Consider the following 16,414-nt stretch of genomic DNA (forward strand, 5'->3'; position numbering starts at 1 on the left):
TTAGGATGTGCCTGCACTAGAGAAATTTGTACCCATATTTTAGCACTTCGTGGTTCAGATGCACCAGCGCTATCAGCCATGAACAGATTTTCATAAAACGATGAAAGTACCTGAGCCCTGTTTGTAGTAGTGCTCAGTGATGCACTTGTAGTCCTGCTGCACAAAGACAAGTGTATACAAGTAGTATACTTGAGTGTAGACAAGGCGTTGTTGCATAACATATTCTGGTATCACAATTATCCCAAAATGTGGGTGCTTGATTTCAAAAAGTTTAAAGCAGTTGAAGTTGTGCATATTGACTAGGGCTGGCTGAATTTTTTTCCATTGGGAAATTGGGTTTTCAGTTAAATTCGAACTTTTCTGGAAACTGTCTACCTTCCTTGAAACTTTTTTTGTTTTTGTTTTTCCATTGGAAAACTGAATTTTTGGATGAAAATCAAAGTTTTTCAACTGAAAACTTACCAGGTTTTGGTTGTAGAAAATGGAGATTTTCTTTTTTTTTTTCTATCCATTTTCTGGGCCAGCTGTAATCCTTTTTTTTAAATGGAGTACCTGTATTTTCAAAACCATTTAAAATAGCTATATTAATCTTAATTGTATGCTGTAGTAGTGAAACCAATTTAACTTATAAAATTGTTTTTATGCTTAGGTTTCTGCCACCTTTGCAGCAAGTTTGGTAACTAGTCCTGCCATTGGAGCATACCTGTCTGCGAGCAAAGGAGATAACCTTGTAGTACTAGTGGCCACAGTGGTGGCTGTCCTAGATATCTGTTTCATTCTATTAGCTGTACCAGAATCTCTGCCTGAAAAAATGAGACCTGCTTCCTGGGGAGCCCCTATATCCTGGGAACAAGCAGATCCCTTTGCAGTAAGATATACATTTTTATAAATACTTTAAATTATTACTGATGTTTAAAAATACTTAATAATTACTTTAATTTTATTGGTAAATTAGTCATTTAACTAATACACATTAATCTTACAATTGCAAAAGAGTTCTAACTATAATGAAAATAACCATGTTGGATATTTATGCATTTGGAAGCTGTTACATATACTTGTAGTATGGTAGAGGTCTGGAGGTAGAAAATCTTAGGGAAACACTCCACCCCCTCGACTCATTTAACACATTGTTATGGAAAGGAAAGTGTTTGAATTCTTTTGTTGCTATGTACTCACTTTAAAAAATAAATTGAGGTAAGCTTTTTACACAAATTGTATGCTCTTTGCTTTCATAAGGATGCTGACTTCTGTAGGCGAATGCATTCACGGATGTTTTAAAAAGTGAATTGTTCTTAATGAAATCACCCTGCTGGGAGTTGCTCTAAAGAAACTGCGTTATAAATGTTGGGAGATGAGTGATATGCTTGGAAAAACTGCAGCAAGGGGACTTGATTTTCACAATTTATTAATAGTTTTTCAAAATATGATACAGTATTATCAGAAATGAGCAAGTATAAGAAATATATAAGAAATAAAAATACTTTTGTGATATGGCAAGCTGAACCTACAGAATAGTAAAAGTAGGATTTGTGCAGCTCACCAGCAGTAGTTCCTTTAATAGGGTTCGAGTAATTCATACAGCGAGTCATAATGTGTGTGTATGTATGTTTAACTGGCTTTAAGGTTTGACAGTCTGACTCGGCATCGAAATTTAATGGACAACATGGATGGATAAGACTATTTATATTAGGCTATATGAAAAGCTAATAATGGAAATATCTTAATATTTTAATTTAAGGAAAATCTTTTTAATTTACATTAACTATTTCCTTGCCAGTCCCTTCCCCAGCCATTGCAATATTATACTAGTGCAGGAGGACAAAGTGACTCTAACTAGCCTGCTCCTGTTGTCCATGGTGAATAAAGTGTAAAGTAAGCAAACAATAAGAATCAAGTTAAAATTCTTTCGTGAGATGTTAGACAAGTAAGGAAACTTGCTTTTAAATAACTTTTACTGTAATAGTGACCCTTTCCCTGTTCCATAGAATTAATTTCAAGTGAATGAAGTAATGGAAAATTTAATGGAACTACTGTTTTTATCCCTTTTTACAAGGAGCTTTCAGAGTAGTTCAGTTTGCTCATGTTTTGTTTTGTTTTCTTCTCTTCTCTTTGTAATAGTCCTTGAAGAAAGTTGGGAAAGATTCTACAGTCCTCCTGATCTGTATCACAGTATTTCTGTCCTACTTGCCAGAGGCTGGCCAGTATTCTAGCTTTTTTCTCTATTTGCGACAGGTGAGTAGCTGTTGGTCACTGAAGAATGCATGTAATGTTTTCAGAGTCTGTCAAGCTACGCTTCAATCAGGATTGCCAGAGTACTATTTCTAAATTTATATTCCATTTGGGGAACTATGCCTTTAAAGTACCATATGTACATAAAGTATGAAACCATTGTACTTCGTATACAACAATTACAAGGTTTCCTTGAGGGAACGTATTATTGTAAAACTATTGCTAAAACTTTTTGTAGGTTTTAATGATCTAAAGACTTTTTTTTCCCCTTCTCAAGTGCATGACTTAATTCTGAAGTGATTCTGGAAAGGTCTTATTGAAGTCTAGTTTTAATTAAATATTGAACCAGTGCTTACAATCCAGTATATTTAATAGCATTATATGTATTGCTTCTAGAATAGCACTGGTTTTAATGAAAACAAGCTAAATTTGTGCTAGAATTGCTCCTCCTTCATTGCTTTTTCCCTCCCCTCTGAGTAATAAAAGATCCTCTTCTTAAAGTGCATTTATGTTCCTAATATTTTGCATAGCTGCTAGAGGATGGCTGAATATTCTAGCCTGCCTTTCAGTATAAGTTTACTTTTCAGTAGAGAAGCAGCAAGAACAGAGGTTTTCTTTTAAAGCTAAAAGCACTGAAAATATGAGAACATAATTAGTTGGACTAGGTGAGGCAGGGAAATGGTGATTAATAACCTTTTCGTAGCACAATGACTTTTTATAGTGCATTACAGATAAGAGTTCACAACTCAATTATATGCTTAAGAATCATCAGTCTGTTTCTTTCGAGTGTGCTTTCTTCCATAAATCTGCAATCTTAAACATGCAACATCAATTCCATGGGTTTTCCTAATCATGTCCATTTAATATGAATGCGAAGCACCATTTCTGTAAAGTGAATGTACTTGTGTGCATTTATAAGCAGTTTGTTAAATGTTCTTGCATTTGATAGACAACAGGGTAGAGAAATTACTGATACTTCTATGCTGAGTGGAGGAGTAAATAGCATTGAAGTGGTGGTCAGTGATGGAAAGTGAGGTAAAATGAAATTTTAAGTCAGAGAGGTGTGAGAGAGAGAGCGTAATACATAGGAAGAAAGGTGGAGGAAGTGGTATTAAATGGAGATGACAAAGGGAGTAATAAAGTGAGAATGGTGGGCAGATGATGGGTAAGGCTGCGATTTAGTCAAGGAGGTCATGGAATCCATGACTTCCAAAGACCTCTGTGACTTCAGCCAACGCCGGCTGGGAGTTGCAGGGTCCCCTGGCGCCTGTGGAGGCAGGGAGTTGCAGGGTACCCCAGCAGCTCCCGGCCACTGCGGGTGGCAAGGGGGACCCTCACCGTTCCTCATCGCTGCTTGTGGTGGGGGGACCCTGCAGCAGAGGGAATTCCTGCTGCTCCCTGCCCCTACTGGCAGAAAGGGGGACCCCCACCTCTGTAGGTGGACCTGGCAGCAGCGGGGAATCCCTGCTGCTGTGAGCGCCAGCGGCTTGGGGGAATCCCCGCTACTCATGGCTGACCCGGATGGCAGGGGGGATTCCCACTGCTCCCGTGCACCACGGGTGGCAGGGGGACTCGGCAGCTCCCAGCCGCAGCGGGGGGACCGTGGAGCTCCCCCAGGTTCCCAGCCTACCCATTTTGTCTTGGTTATTTTTAGTAAAAAGTCAGGGACAGCTCACAGCTTCTGGGAATTTTTCATTATTTCCCATGACCTGTCCCTGACTTTTAGTAAAAATATCCGTGACAAAAACTTAGCCTTAATGATGGGGCAAGGTGTGGAGGCAACAGAAAATGCACTAGGGGACGGAGGCGGAGGAAGCAGCAAGAGGATCCATTCAGGGTAACAGAGGAGCAGTCAGCAAATTAGGAAGAGAATCCAAGTCACAGAAATCATGGAAAAGATAGTCTCAAGATGTGCTTCACTCATTATCTTAAATGAACTAAGTGACTCTTGAAACTTGGAGAAGTCATTATTGCCTTTCAGTGGGGGAATTGCCATGGTGGGAAGGATAAAGCCAGATTTGATTGAAGACAGAGCTGGAGGAGAAATTGGTAAGGAACTGGAAATAGTCTGCTCAGGAGCTTGGATATAGAGGGACTGAAATGGAGATGATAGAAGTGGGGTCAAGTGAGGATTTCTTTAAGATAAGAGGAAGCAGCAGTACTTGGAGGCAGAGGGGAAGCAGACTGAGGACAGGGAATAAGAGTCAGAGGTGGTAAGGATTTTAGGAGGTAGGACGGATGGAGTTGAGTTGATAATAGGGTTTTGCCACAGGTTTAAAATTCTGCCCAGGATTGTGGTGACCAAATTCTAAATGTGAAATTACTTTGACCTATGTGAGATGAGTTAGTGGTCTCAGTTGATTTGCTAGTAAACAAGAGTGCTCATGCTGTAAAAACAGTCATCACAAATGGCACTAATTGGCAGTCTCATTAGAAAGATGAATAACTCGATTGTGTGTCTCAGCACATAGACGTGATTTCTAGTTGTGAGGAGCTCAAGTTGCGACATGTGGCTAGAGCAGGGGTGGGCAAACTTTTTGGCCTGAGGGCCACATTGGGGTTGCAAAAATGTATGGAGGGCTGGGTAGTGAAGGCTGTGCCTCCCCAAACAACCTGGCTCCCTCCCCCATCCGCTCCCTCCCACTTCCCGCCCCCTCTAAACTCCTGACGCATCCAACCCACCCTGCTCCTTGTCCCCTGACTGCCCCCCCGGGACCCCACCCCCATTCAACCCCCCCCCGTCCCCTGCCTCCCCTGACCACTATCCACACCCCCACCCCCTGCCCCAGAACCTCCGTCCCATCCAACCGCCCCCTGTCGCCTGACTGCCCCCCCCCCCCCCGGGACCTCCCAGCTCTCCCTCCCCACGTCCCCCTTACCATGCTGGAGCCAGCCATGCTGCTGCACTGCCAGACAGGACTGGCGGGCCAGAGCGCTGGTGGTGTGGTGCACTGACGCTGCGGGGGAGGGACTGGGAGCTCAGGGGCTGGGCAGGATAGTCCCACGGGCCGGAGTTTGCCCACCTCTGGGCTAGAGCTTCGTTTCCAGAGCTATCAATACCCCTTATGAGAATAAATTCACACAAAACCAAATCATAACATTTTACTGTCCTTTATGGTTTTGTGTTGATTATATGGCATACACTGTGCTAAAATTAAGGAAGATGTTTAACTGTTGTATCTTTACAAATATCTGGAATTAGTTCTTACATGGAACTGCTTTAACTAATTATCTGTAACTAGCGTTTGTTTTACTATATTATTTTTATAATATATACTATATTATTTTCCTTCAGATTATAGGTTTTGGTCCTGCTACGATAGCAGCATTCATAGCTGTGGTAGGAATTCTATCTATAATAGCTCAGGTAAGTGTTATCCTAATAGCTTTTTTAGAAATTCTGTTGACTCTTTGGATATACAAAGAAGAATAATTAAGGGATTTCAGTGTGCATATATAATCACATCTGTCTGAGATCTGATAATGAACCTCTTTTACAAAACATTAAATGACTCCAACCTAGTACAGTACGTTTCTTGAACATTTTTCCCCAAAGTTGTATGAGTATAACCAATCAGATGAATGCTACTGATGTGTCATTTTTTGACGTGTTGCAATTATGTATAGATAAGATCCTTTCCATCCTTTAGAGTCTCAGAGTAGATTTTGTTCAGTAAAGGAACATCTTGTTCATTCAGATTCCTTCTGAGAGACTGCCCCTCTCCATGACTTCCAGTAACAACTGTGTTCCTCAGGAGCAGTGGAACTGAGTTTCAGAAGTGTGAGATGTGCAAGCTCACTAAAATGTGATTCTTTCAACAGCTGGACCAAGATTTTGGCCCTCATTTCAGCAAGAGATTAATGGCAACTAACCTAACTGCTTTCAAAACACAATACAAAATTTATTTCTTGACTGCTTTCTCACAGTTTAACAACAAAAAATTCAAATAATGAGGAGGATATAGAAATGGATTCCTTTATTTGTAAAATGCACATCAGCTAAATATAAATGGGTAAATTTGGCCCCTTAAAATGTTGATCTCTGAAAGTTGCGACTCTGGACATGCACAAAGATTACTCACGTGGCATATGATTTAGTTCTAACTTTGCTACTGAAATATTTTCATGATGTCTACCAATACAGTTAAATATGGGGACAATGAATGAAAATAAAGACTAACAGCAGAATGATATGATAAGCGAGGAAGTGTGGTGTATTACAGAAATACGGATATGATTTGCTTCCCTCTTACTGTGATGGGGTGTTGTATGTAAGAAGGTTCTCCAGCAGTGTCTTGGATATTTTCTACTGTCCGGCACAATGCACTGTGGCAGTGCGTGCCTTGCAGAGAGCTCCATCAGGAAGTACCTGTCTCCTGGTTTGGATCAGTGGGCTTCCCTTCCCACAGGGACCACCAGTGGGCCTTCACTGGCTGTGGCCTCTGAGGATCCTGTGCCCCGTAGTTGGACCCTGCTCCATAGGAAGTGAGGAAGAGAACTGAGAGGTAGGACAGGAGAAGGCACAGAATGAAATGCAGTCCTTCATTCTGCATACAGGAGAAAAAAAATGGGATTTAACACTGGATTCCAGTGAGCAAATCAGCCATCTTTGATTCTTGAAAACCATCTTGAAATAAGCGTCTGCTCTAAAGTCAGCCTGTTCTCAAATTTCCTGGGATGGCTGACTAATCCTATTGTGAGACTTACTAAAACTGAACTCTAATTTGAGGAAATGATGGGAAAAACCTCTGTGTGTTAGATATCTGTGTATTCCAGAAAACTAGAGCATCACTGTTCTGCATTCAATACTTAACATTGGATCAAGTCAGGTGTCTGTGTTTGGATTATTAAATACAAAAATGTCATCAGTCAGAGTTCAGTTAATTGAATGTAAACAGCAATAGTGGAGCTTCTCTTGGATTGTTTCCTGTAAAAGTGGAAGCTGTATTAAAGATCTCAAGTTTAAAATGCTTCTCAGCTGAGTCATTCCTTATTTTTTACAGACCGTGTTCCTCAGTATCCTGATGAGGTCAATAGGGAACAAGAATACAGTCCTCCTTGGCCTTGGGTTCCAAATGCTCCAGCTGACCTGGTATGGTTTTGGATCTCAGCCTTGGTAAGCACACATCTCCTGAGCTGCACAAATTTCATGGGGCTTTAAAGTAATTTTTTTCAAAATCTCCCACTACTTTGAACATTAACATCATTTTCTTTCAGAACATGATACACTTATCCTTCAAGTACGTTACATTGGTTAGTTGTATAACTTGGCCGTTAATTTTTAAGTTGCATGTGGCTTTTTCCTAGAGTTATGGCTTACTGTGCTTTAAAACGAGCACCTTTTTAGACTGAGGCTAGCTGTATCGCTTAACAATTAAGACACAAGCAAATGCATCTACAAGGGCAAAAAAAAGTTTGTGGTGATTATATTTTATATATATGTATATATTTATTCTGAAATTAGTCTTTAGAGTAGCTTTCATAACCTGTCTCTCCAAAGCAAGCAACAAGAGATAACAGATGACTAGTCTGTTAGATGATTGATCAGTGTACTTATTCGTTTAAGCCTTGTTTAGAGGCATGTAGCAACTAGTCATGTACAGCAAGGACTTGAATTTATTAGTCCTTTTGATTATTAATTTGCATCTTACTCTTCAACAAACATCCAGGATGTGCTAGTCATCCTAATAGTTAATTTTCTTACCATATCAGCCTATTTAAGGTGTTCTTACAATTTAGTCCTCTGATACCAGTTACCAGTTCTGGACGTTTGCAGCTGTGGGCTGCCAGGTTGATCTCTGCCCATCTTTCCCTTTTATAGAAAGTATTGAGGGTTTTTGGAGTATTGTTTCAGGAAAAGTTTGGTCTGTTTTACTTTGATAAACTTGCTGCTGAAGTTGGATACCAGCAAGACTGTTCAGTCTGGCTTGCCCAACTAATCGGTTTCAGCACACAAACTTATTATGGAGCACAGGCTACTTGCTATTCTCATCAGGTTGCTTTTGTCTATCAGTTATCCACCCTCTTCTACTATGTTGGATGTATGTAGTGACAGAGTATTTTTTAAAGCTTTAGGTGCTGCGTAGAGCCCCTTCATAACTTCCTTCCAAACAGCTCTCCCAGTGAGGGCCACTGAGGCAAAAGCTCTTTCCTTTTTGGAGTACAAACCTCTTCTGTGCGATAGTGAAGAATGCCTCACCAACTTTTTCACCATAGCTCTCCACAGCAATTGAGATGAGCAAGAGAGCAGCTTTACCTAGAGTAGTAGCAGCTAAACAGAGATCTTAGGCTCTATGCAAAAACATTGGGTGAATTCTGGAATTGGGTTTGATGGTGAAGCAGAAGAACAGGAAGACAAGCTGTTCAAAAGCCACACTAGGAAATGCCAGGTTTCAGAGCTGTAGCTCACGAAAGTTTATGCTCAAATAAATTTGTTAGTCTCTAAGGTACCACAAGTACTAGAAAATGCGTATTCCCCTATTAATATGTGCTCTGCCCTGCATATTGAATATCTCCTCAGACTCTGTTCAGTTAACTTGGGGGATATTAAATAAAATCAATCAGGATGGGATTGAATAAAACCTAGCTATTTCCAAGGAGCCTGGCAGAACCTGGCATGCACCTATCCATGCAGTAAATTCACTGAATTTGCTCCTTGGTATGAGCTTTTCTAACGGAGGACAAGGCAGCATCAACAACATTTTGCTCACCTCTCATCTTAGCTTGGGTTGAATAAAATCAGTTAATTTCCATGAGCTCAGTGTAACTCAGAAAAACAAATAGGAGAGGCTCTGAGGTTGTTTAACAAATTGTAAGAGAAGAAAATTACTAAATTGGAAATGCGTAGCCATTACAAAAATTACATCTTTGGGTACTTAATAGTGAATGGTTTAGTGACAATTTTAAGAACAGACCCTAATTGAGGAACCTGAAAATGTTTGTTATATTCTTGCTTGTTTGGGGAAATCCTTTTGTACCTAAAAGTATTTATATTTTGAACAAAATATGTATTTAATCAACACAGGATGATGTGGGCAGCAGGAGCTGTAGCAGCCATGTCAAGTATTACGTTTCCAGCAATCAGTGCTCTAGTTTCGCGAAATGCAGAGCCAGATCAACAGGGTAAGTTCAGTAAATTCATCTTGGTGCTCCTGAAAAATTCTTTCTTTAAAACCATAATACCTATCTAGCTGTGCTCTTCAAATAGATGACAAAGGAGGTAGTTAGTTTTGTCAGTAGGAATGAAAGTTTGTCTCTGGGTATTGCGGAGAGAGATGGATGCACATCAGGCATACTTGCCTTTCATTATTTCCTAAAATGCATTGCTCTGGTCAGTGCAGTCATCTCTTTACCTAGTTGCCTTTAAAGATGCTAGAAAATAAAAGTAAGTTGCTACAGTAACTTCCATGGTTTTTCCTCTCCACTTGTTTTTTAAAAGCATTCTATGACTTTGAACAACCAGCACTAGTGTAACAGTACTATCTTTCTCTTAGCAGCTGAGATTTTCCCATTGTCTGATTTATATACCTTATATACATAAGAAACATTTTCTTTTTGCTCCTTGCCAGGAAAAGAGGGTGGTCCAATTTGTTGTAAGTTTCTTTCAAAAGTATAAAAGAAAAACTTCATCACGTCTCTCTAGGGAAGCAGAAATAATGAAGACATGGTAGAAGGGGTGGCGTGTGTGCATGCGTGTTTATTCCAAATCATAAGTTGGAGAAAGAGGTAAAAATATGAGCTGGTAAAATATGAGCTGTATTCTATAGTGCCGTGGTGCATTAAAGGCAAATGTAACTATCAAATCCCTGACCTGATGGGTTTCCAGTCTAAAGTTAGAACAAAGAAATGAGGACAGTAAGATAGAAAGTAAAGAGAAGATACAGCCTTAAGAGGCAGTCTTCTGTTGGGAGAGCTGATATTTGTACACATTTGATGGTAGTTTTCTGTAGGCTTAACACAGTTTACAGTGATTACATTCTAAGAGTGAACAAAGTTTCAAATGAGTATTGTCCTTGTTGGGTTGTTATATTGTAGAAGGAATAGTTTTTTCAAGCAGTAAACAATTGAAAGTAGCAGGGAAGAGGTAGGGGGAAATACAGCTGTGCACTGTTGATTCAGAGCCACCTAGGAAGCTGTACATGAAAGGATTTATGTAATTCCAGAGTGACATTATGCCACCTAGTGGAGAGGAAACGGTCATTGTAATTACACATAGCTGCCGCAAAACTGAACAGAAATTAAACAAAACTGAGTGACTTTCACTCACTAAAGCCAAAAGGATTCTTCCCTACTTTCTTTTTGTTCCAGCGGCTCATGGGAATCACACTTTCCCTGATTTTATACTACCTGTGTCAGTAAAAATGGTCTCCGCTTAATTTAAAAATAGTTCACACCAATCTGAAGATCTGTTTTGTTCATGTCTGTCTCTTTAGTTTGTAAGCTCGTCAAGACAGATGGGCTTCTTTTGTCTTATACAGCATCACCTCGTACACAGGCAGTGCTTAATAATGACACTTGTTTATGTAAGTTAGTATCCGTCAGCAGCTGCCACAAATGTGGGCAAACCTTTATTAACTCAGTACTTTGAACTTCCGGAGCTACCTCTGAGTTGAAGCAGGAATAAAATTTATCTGAGGAGGACCAGACAAGGGCACGATGTTACTGATGGGGAACAAAATGTTAGCTTGACGGGGATATTTTGCAGGTAGAAATTTACCTGTTTGTTTATAACCAAGGCTAACTATCTTTTAGCTAAGGCAAATACCATCTTAAGCCTCTTTTGTTTAGTATAGGTGTGGAGAGAAGTTGAGTTAGGGAGAGCATGGAGGCTGAGCTCACACATTATAATTATAGCTGGGAAATTTTGATAACTTCTAATTCAGACCCCTCAGTTTCAAAATTGAAAATGTTGCTAGCAGCACATTAATATATTGAGCAAACTGTGCCCATGTGGAAGTTGACTAAAATCCAGCTAACCTTCCTTGAAGGCATTTATTAAAACCCTCTCATGTGAAAGGTAAGGTTAGTCTATTACATGATAGAATTAAACAGTAATTAAGAGAAGTTTTGTGTGGTTGTACCATATATAAAAATAAGGGATGGCTAATGAAAAGGCTGCCATCTTCACTACCGTTAACTTTTCCTTTCACAGGTGTTGTCCAGGGAATAATAACTGGAATCAGAGGTCTGTGTAATGGCCTTGGACCAGCTCTCTATGGCTTTATATTCTTTCTCTTCCATGTGGAACTCAATGAATTGGCACCTGTCCAGAGTTCTGATAAGAACACCATGCAGGATCCTAGTGATGAGGTAAAACCATGGCCAACTTCCATTGTTTTTCAGTCACAAATATCAAATTTGCATGACTAAAATATCTTGAACTCCTGGTATTTGTTCCTATGCTTTAGTTTTATTCTTAATTACGTAAGACACTTTAGAGAGAAGTAAATAACAGATGTTAGAGCCAAAGCAATAGCTTTGGTTTTTAGTTATTATAGTGGAGCTAATAATAATCTTTTGACATAAGAATAAACTTTGTGTGCAGCTATGATTTTCGATGCAATAATATGTCTGATTTATTGTTGATGGGGAGGTTAAAAGATTTGGTTTATTTAATTACAGCCAGTTTCCTCATTAACATGACAGTACAGGTCTGATTATGCAAGTATGAAAAGGCATATAGTTTTTATAGTGATCATAACAAGAGAAGCATCCTCTGGCCCACAAGTTTTTAAATGCAGGCTTTCTAGAAAAATATGCTTCAATAGACTTGCACCTTCTCTTTGACATTTTGTATGAATACCTTGTAACCCCTTTTTTGATTCCCTCCAGTAATACTAAGAAGTTGCTTCTGAAATGCCTTTGCTGTCTTTCCCTTGGTCCATCTTGTAAAGTTTAAGTTTCTTGTTGTTGCCTATGTCCCCACCTACCTCATGGTTTTTATTGTCCCTTCACTCTTTTATCAAAACTTTGTTTAGCTGTTTCACCTGTCTTTTGCTGCTCTCTCGTGGCCGTCTGTGCTATCTTCTACCGTGACCCATTCAGCCCTCACTCTTTCTTTCAAGTCTTGCCTGAAAACCCTGTTTTTCCAAGAGGCCTAATGATCTCTGTGCACTTGAAATCAAATTTTTAACAGTAGATTGATGTATTAAGATCTTACATTAGTAAGAATTCATTTCCTTTACAGAATATTCCACATTCCATTCACTAGTATATCATACATAAAACTAAGCTACATTTGTCAGACATTTTAAAAGTGCATTTTGTTGCAGAATTTTCAGTATTTTAAAATCATGTTTGCTTCCAATTATTAGTGATGATGAGCAAGGTTCCAGTTAAGTGGAGCTTCTTTCATTCTGAAGATTCTTTTCACAAAGCAGAATATAACTTTAGGATCCTGCATGTGTGCCACTGGTCTCAGTGACCATTTCCTCATTGTACTGAGAAACCTGAAATATTTTTCTGTGTGTAAAAAGGGTTCTAATTCCAGGAAAAAGTTGCCTTTTCAGTAACAATCAAAAAAATTTGTGGTTGCTTTCTCTACTGGGACTCCAGTTACAGTCACATTCTGTGACAAATTTGGTTTTCCAATATCATTTGTGGTTTTTTCCATCCAAGACAGAGTTGCTCTTGTGTTTAAAATACTGTCTTCCCAGTGCTTGAACTTTTCTTTATCACCTGTATGTGTGTGGTATGATGCTTAGCCCTATCAAATCTTCTGTCAAGGTTATTAATCCTGGAAGTTAAGATTGCCTTTCCAGGGAAGTCAGCTGAAGCCTGTGATCAGTCTTAAGGAGAAGCTTACATTTGCACAATAAAATTTATCTGCAACTCTTTGGAGGCCTTGGAAACTTGCAAAGATGGTGCCAGCCTGAGAACCCACTGAAACTTGGATGACTGCAATGGTTTTTAGCCTCCCACTTTGCAGATAAAGAATAGAAAGAAGATAATTTGAATCAACATATCCCCACAGTAATGAACTTCTCTTCAGTTTGCACTACTGATAGGGTTAATCGTGGCGCAAATGTATGCCTGCTATTCAAATTCGTATTCAATTCTTAAAACTGATTTATGATGTGAAACTTGGTGCTCTTCATTCTTTATCCCTCCCCTTAAAATTGTTAGTTGCACTGAAATAGATTTGGAACCCTAAGAGGACCTTCCCCGAGGGGTAGATACAGACAGCTGAACATGCCGATGCCTACACCTGGTAGATCAAAGACTAACATGGGGCTACTCAAATGACATGAATACATGCAAGCATGGTGAAGTGCAGGCCATGCAGCACATGCTCGTTGCCGACTCCTTGTTCGACAGGACAGAGTAGTTTGAAGATTTCTCTCCTTTGCTGTTTTTTAAAAGGGTAAACTAAGAAAACCAAAAATGTGCCCCCTTGAATTCTATATGGTGGTTTCTTTTCTTCTTGACTTGAGCTTAAAATCACATCCTCATTTCCCTGTCTTTGCTGGAAGACCTGGTCAGGATCTTTGGAGGGCCCCCCTTGCTGGAGGCAAGAGAACTGACGCTCAGGTGACGTCTTAATGTGACGCTGTTTAGGCTGAGAGAGATCTGACGCTTCTGTTCGTTACAAAAATAAAAAAAGAAAGGTGGGCTTAATACAGTATTTTTACAATAGCTTTAGCATCTTTATACATCATAAAGAAACAATAAAATCAAAAACATGTTTTAATCCTGTTTTTAGTTCAACTGCTTCAGGGGAATGCTTTCAGTCATAGCTATTTGGTGAACTTGACATGAATTCACAAATAGTTTTCAGTTGAATGAAACTTTTTTTTCAGGGCGTGAAGTATCCACTGAAAATTTCAGCCAGCTCTAGTTGTAATGCACATACAAATTGAGCATGCAGTTAGATATACATTTAGTAAACAGCTTTTTAAAATTGTTGTCCTATTGCCTTCTGTTTCAGTGGTGTAATATTTTAATCAAGTAGATATGTCAGTTTCATATTTTTCTGATTTGCCTGTTTTGTTGCAGAGAGCTATCATCCCTGGCCCACCTTTCCTGTTTGGAGCATGTGCAGTTCTTCTAGCTTTTCTGGTTGCCTTATTCATTCCTGAGCACAGTAAAGCCAGCTGTACCAGGAAGCATAGCATCAGCAGTGCCCAGAGCAACAACCCAGATCGTGGCAGCGATGACGACATTGAACCATTGTTGCAAGACAGCAGTGTCTGAGAGCTAGCTTTGAAAAAGGAGGCTGCAAATCAAAACGCATGCACTGAGCTGTGAACCCAGAAAACAGGACAGAATGCAGTGAGCCTCTGGTCTCTTAAGGGAGGATAGAGCCATGTGCAAGTGAAGGCCACATGTTGTTGTGGATATTGGTGTCCACTTAGGGTTCATACTATCAAAATTTACTGTGGTGTTTTGTTTTGTGTACTAGGGCAAGGTAAGGTTTGAGTCCTTTTTTCCCCCCTGTACCTGATATGTAACTGCAAATGCCATCTCAAGCCCTGATGTTGGATTGAAAACCTAAATGCACAGACCTTGCAGAGAGCAAACTTTAATAAAATACTTTGAACATTCAGTTCCCAAAGTCACTATAAACAAAATAAGCAGGTTTGAGGCAGACTACAGTTCCTGCCAAAATAGTTAAAGGTTAAGTTTTGCATTTTAAGCCTTTTCTTTGGATGTATGGCCCTGTGTAAACCTCCTTGGTTCCTCGCAAACCTATCTACATAGTTTTAGTATCTGCAATATTGCGGATGATTAAAGGTCATATTAAAATTCCTGAACCCATATTCTCAAATATTTGTATCTCATACTAATACAAAATCCGGTAGACTCCTTAGGGTGTTGATAAAACTAAACAATTACTTTTTACAGTTGAGGGATCACGTAAAACTTGCCTATGAGAGAAGGACATATTCAGGTCTTAAACCCACATTCCAGAACGGTGTCTGACCTGACGTGGCTAAAAAGAAAATCCAGTTGGCACCTGTGAGCATTGATAGCATCACCGCTCTGCTAGTAGAAAATTGTAATGATTGACTGTATAGCACCACAAATGTAGACGTTCTTCGTTTGTGTGAGGGCTAGTTAACTGGATGCTGAGGTGGCTTACATCAAGACTTGTGTGTATTTATTGCATTTTGTCACTCTGATCTGCCGTATTAAAATAACTCTTCCCACTAATTTCACCCCTGCCTTAACTGCTACTTAGTGTGCATTTATTCTCATTTAGCCTTCATATCAATGTGTCTCACCTGATGAATCTCAAGGAAATATGCATATTAAGTTCTTTTCTAAAAGATGCTTTAAAGAAGTTGTGTCTACAAAGTGTTACGCTAATTTTTAGACATTTTATGAAAAATTATACAGATTTATATGTATTTTGTTGCAGTGTAAATGAACCATTAAACAAAACCTGAGTTTAACAAAGTACTCCTATGAATGTTTTGTACGTATGAAATATATGTAGATATTTGTAAGGAGTTCTAATTTTTTCCAGATGGGGGTGCTGTGTAAATCTTGTATTTATAAATGCAACGAGGGTACTGACAGATATACAGTTTTTATAAAGGATTGTGTATTGACTGAACAAATTTTAAAAAATTATATATTTTGAAACTTGTTCCACCTTGAGCAGAGATAACAGACCTTTTGTACTATGCAGTTTGGTTTTTAAGTTAAGCTTCCGTAATAAATCTGCAACTTATATTTCCTAGGTTTCATGTGTTAAGTGTGTGTTCTTGCAGTTATTTATTACTTCCATTTCATTTTCCCTACTTCAGATTGAAGATGATTTACCATTCAAATTATATTATATTAGTGGCTCAATACCCCAATAAAGTTTCAGGTCCCCATAGTGTTATGTTTGAACATACAAGTAATAAGACACTTTGTATATCAGAAAGTTCACAATATAGGTTTGACAAGGTGTGACAGTTGGGTGCAGCAGAGATCTGGGAAGAGTAGGGAGGGAAGGACGGATAACAGTGAAATATTAATCTTATGCGTTTTGAGTTGTCAAATACTTAGAAGAAGGTGCCTATTCCTACTTGGAATCCACAGCTAGGAACCCTCTTCTAGGGCTTGGCTACACTTGTAATTTATAGTGCTCTAACTTGCTGGCTCAGGGGGGCTGAAAAATCACCCCGCTGAGCGCAGCAAGTCAGAGCGCTTTAAAGCGCTAGTGTAAACAGGCTCCGAGCACTGGGAGCTC

The 16,414-nt window shown here is 39.3% G+C and overlaps 1 protein-coding gene across 6 annotated transcripts in view; it reads left to right on the forward strand.

Moving 5' to 3' along the window:
* Positions 1-15,918, forward strand: part of MFSD14B (major facilitator superfamily domain containing 14B) — a 52,686-nt gene extending 36,768 nt beyond the window's left edge. For 4 of the 6 annotated variants that reach the window (XM_037901695.2, XM_043546656.1, XM_043546657.1 and 1 more), the window contains exons 6-12: positions 650-868; positions 2,122-2,235; positions 5,528-5,599; positions 7,236-7,348; positions 9,257-9,354; positions 11,384-11,541; positions 14,227-15,918. In XM_037901695.2, the coding sequence (XP_037757623.1) occupies positions 650-868; positions 2,122-2,235; positions 5,528-5,599; positions 7,236-7,348; positions 9,257-9,354; positions 11,384-11,541; positions 14,227-14,424 (972 nt within the window). In that variant the 3' untranslated portion in view covers positions 14,425-15,918. The remainder of the gene's footprint in view (positions 1-649; positions 869-2,121; positions 2,236-5,527; positions 5,600-7,235; positions 7,349-9,256; positions 9,355-11,383; positions 11,542-14,226) is intronic. The other 2 variants (XM_043546659.1, XM_037901696.2) reach the window with 1 other exon arrangement.
* The last annotated feature ends 496 nt before the right edge of the window (positions 15,919-16,414 follow it).

The sequence above is a fragment of the Chelonia mydas genome, chromosome 5 (assembly GCF_015237465.2).
Source record: "Chelonia mydas isolate rCheMyd1 chromosome 5, rCheMyd1.pri.v2, whole genome shotgun sequence".
Taxonomy (NCBI): Eukaryota; Metazoa; Chordata; order Testudines; family Cheloniidae; genus Chelonia; species Chelonia mydas.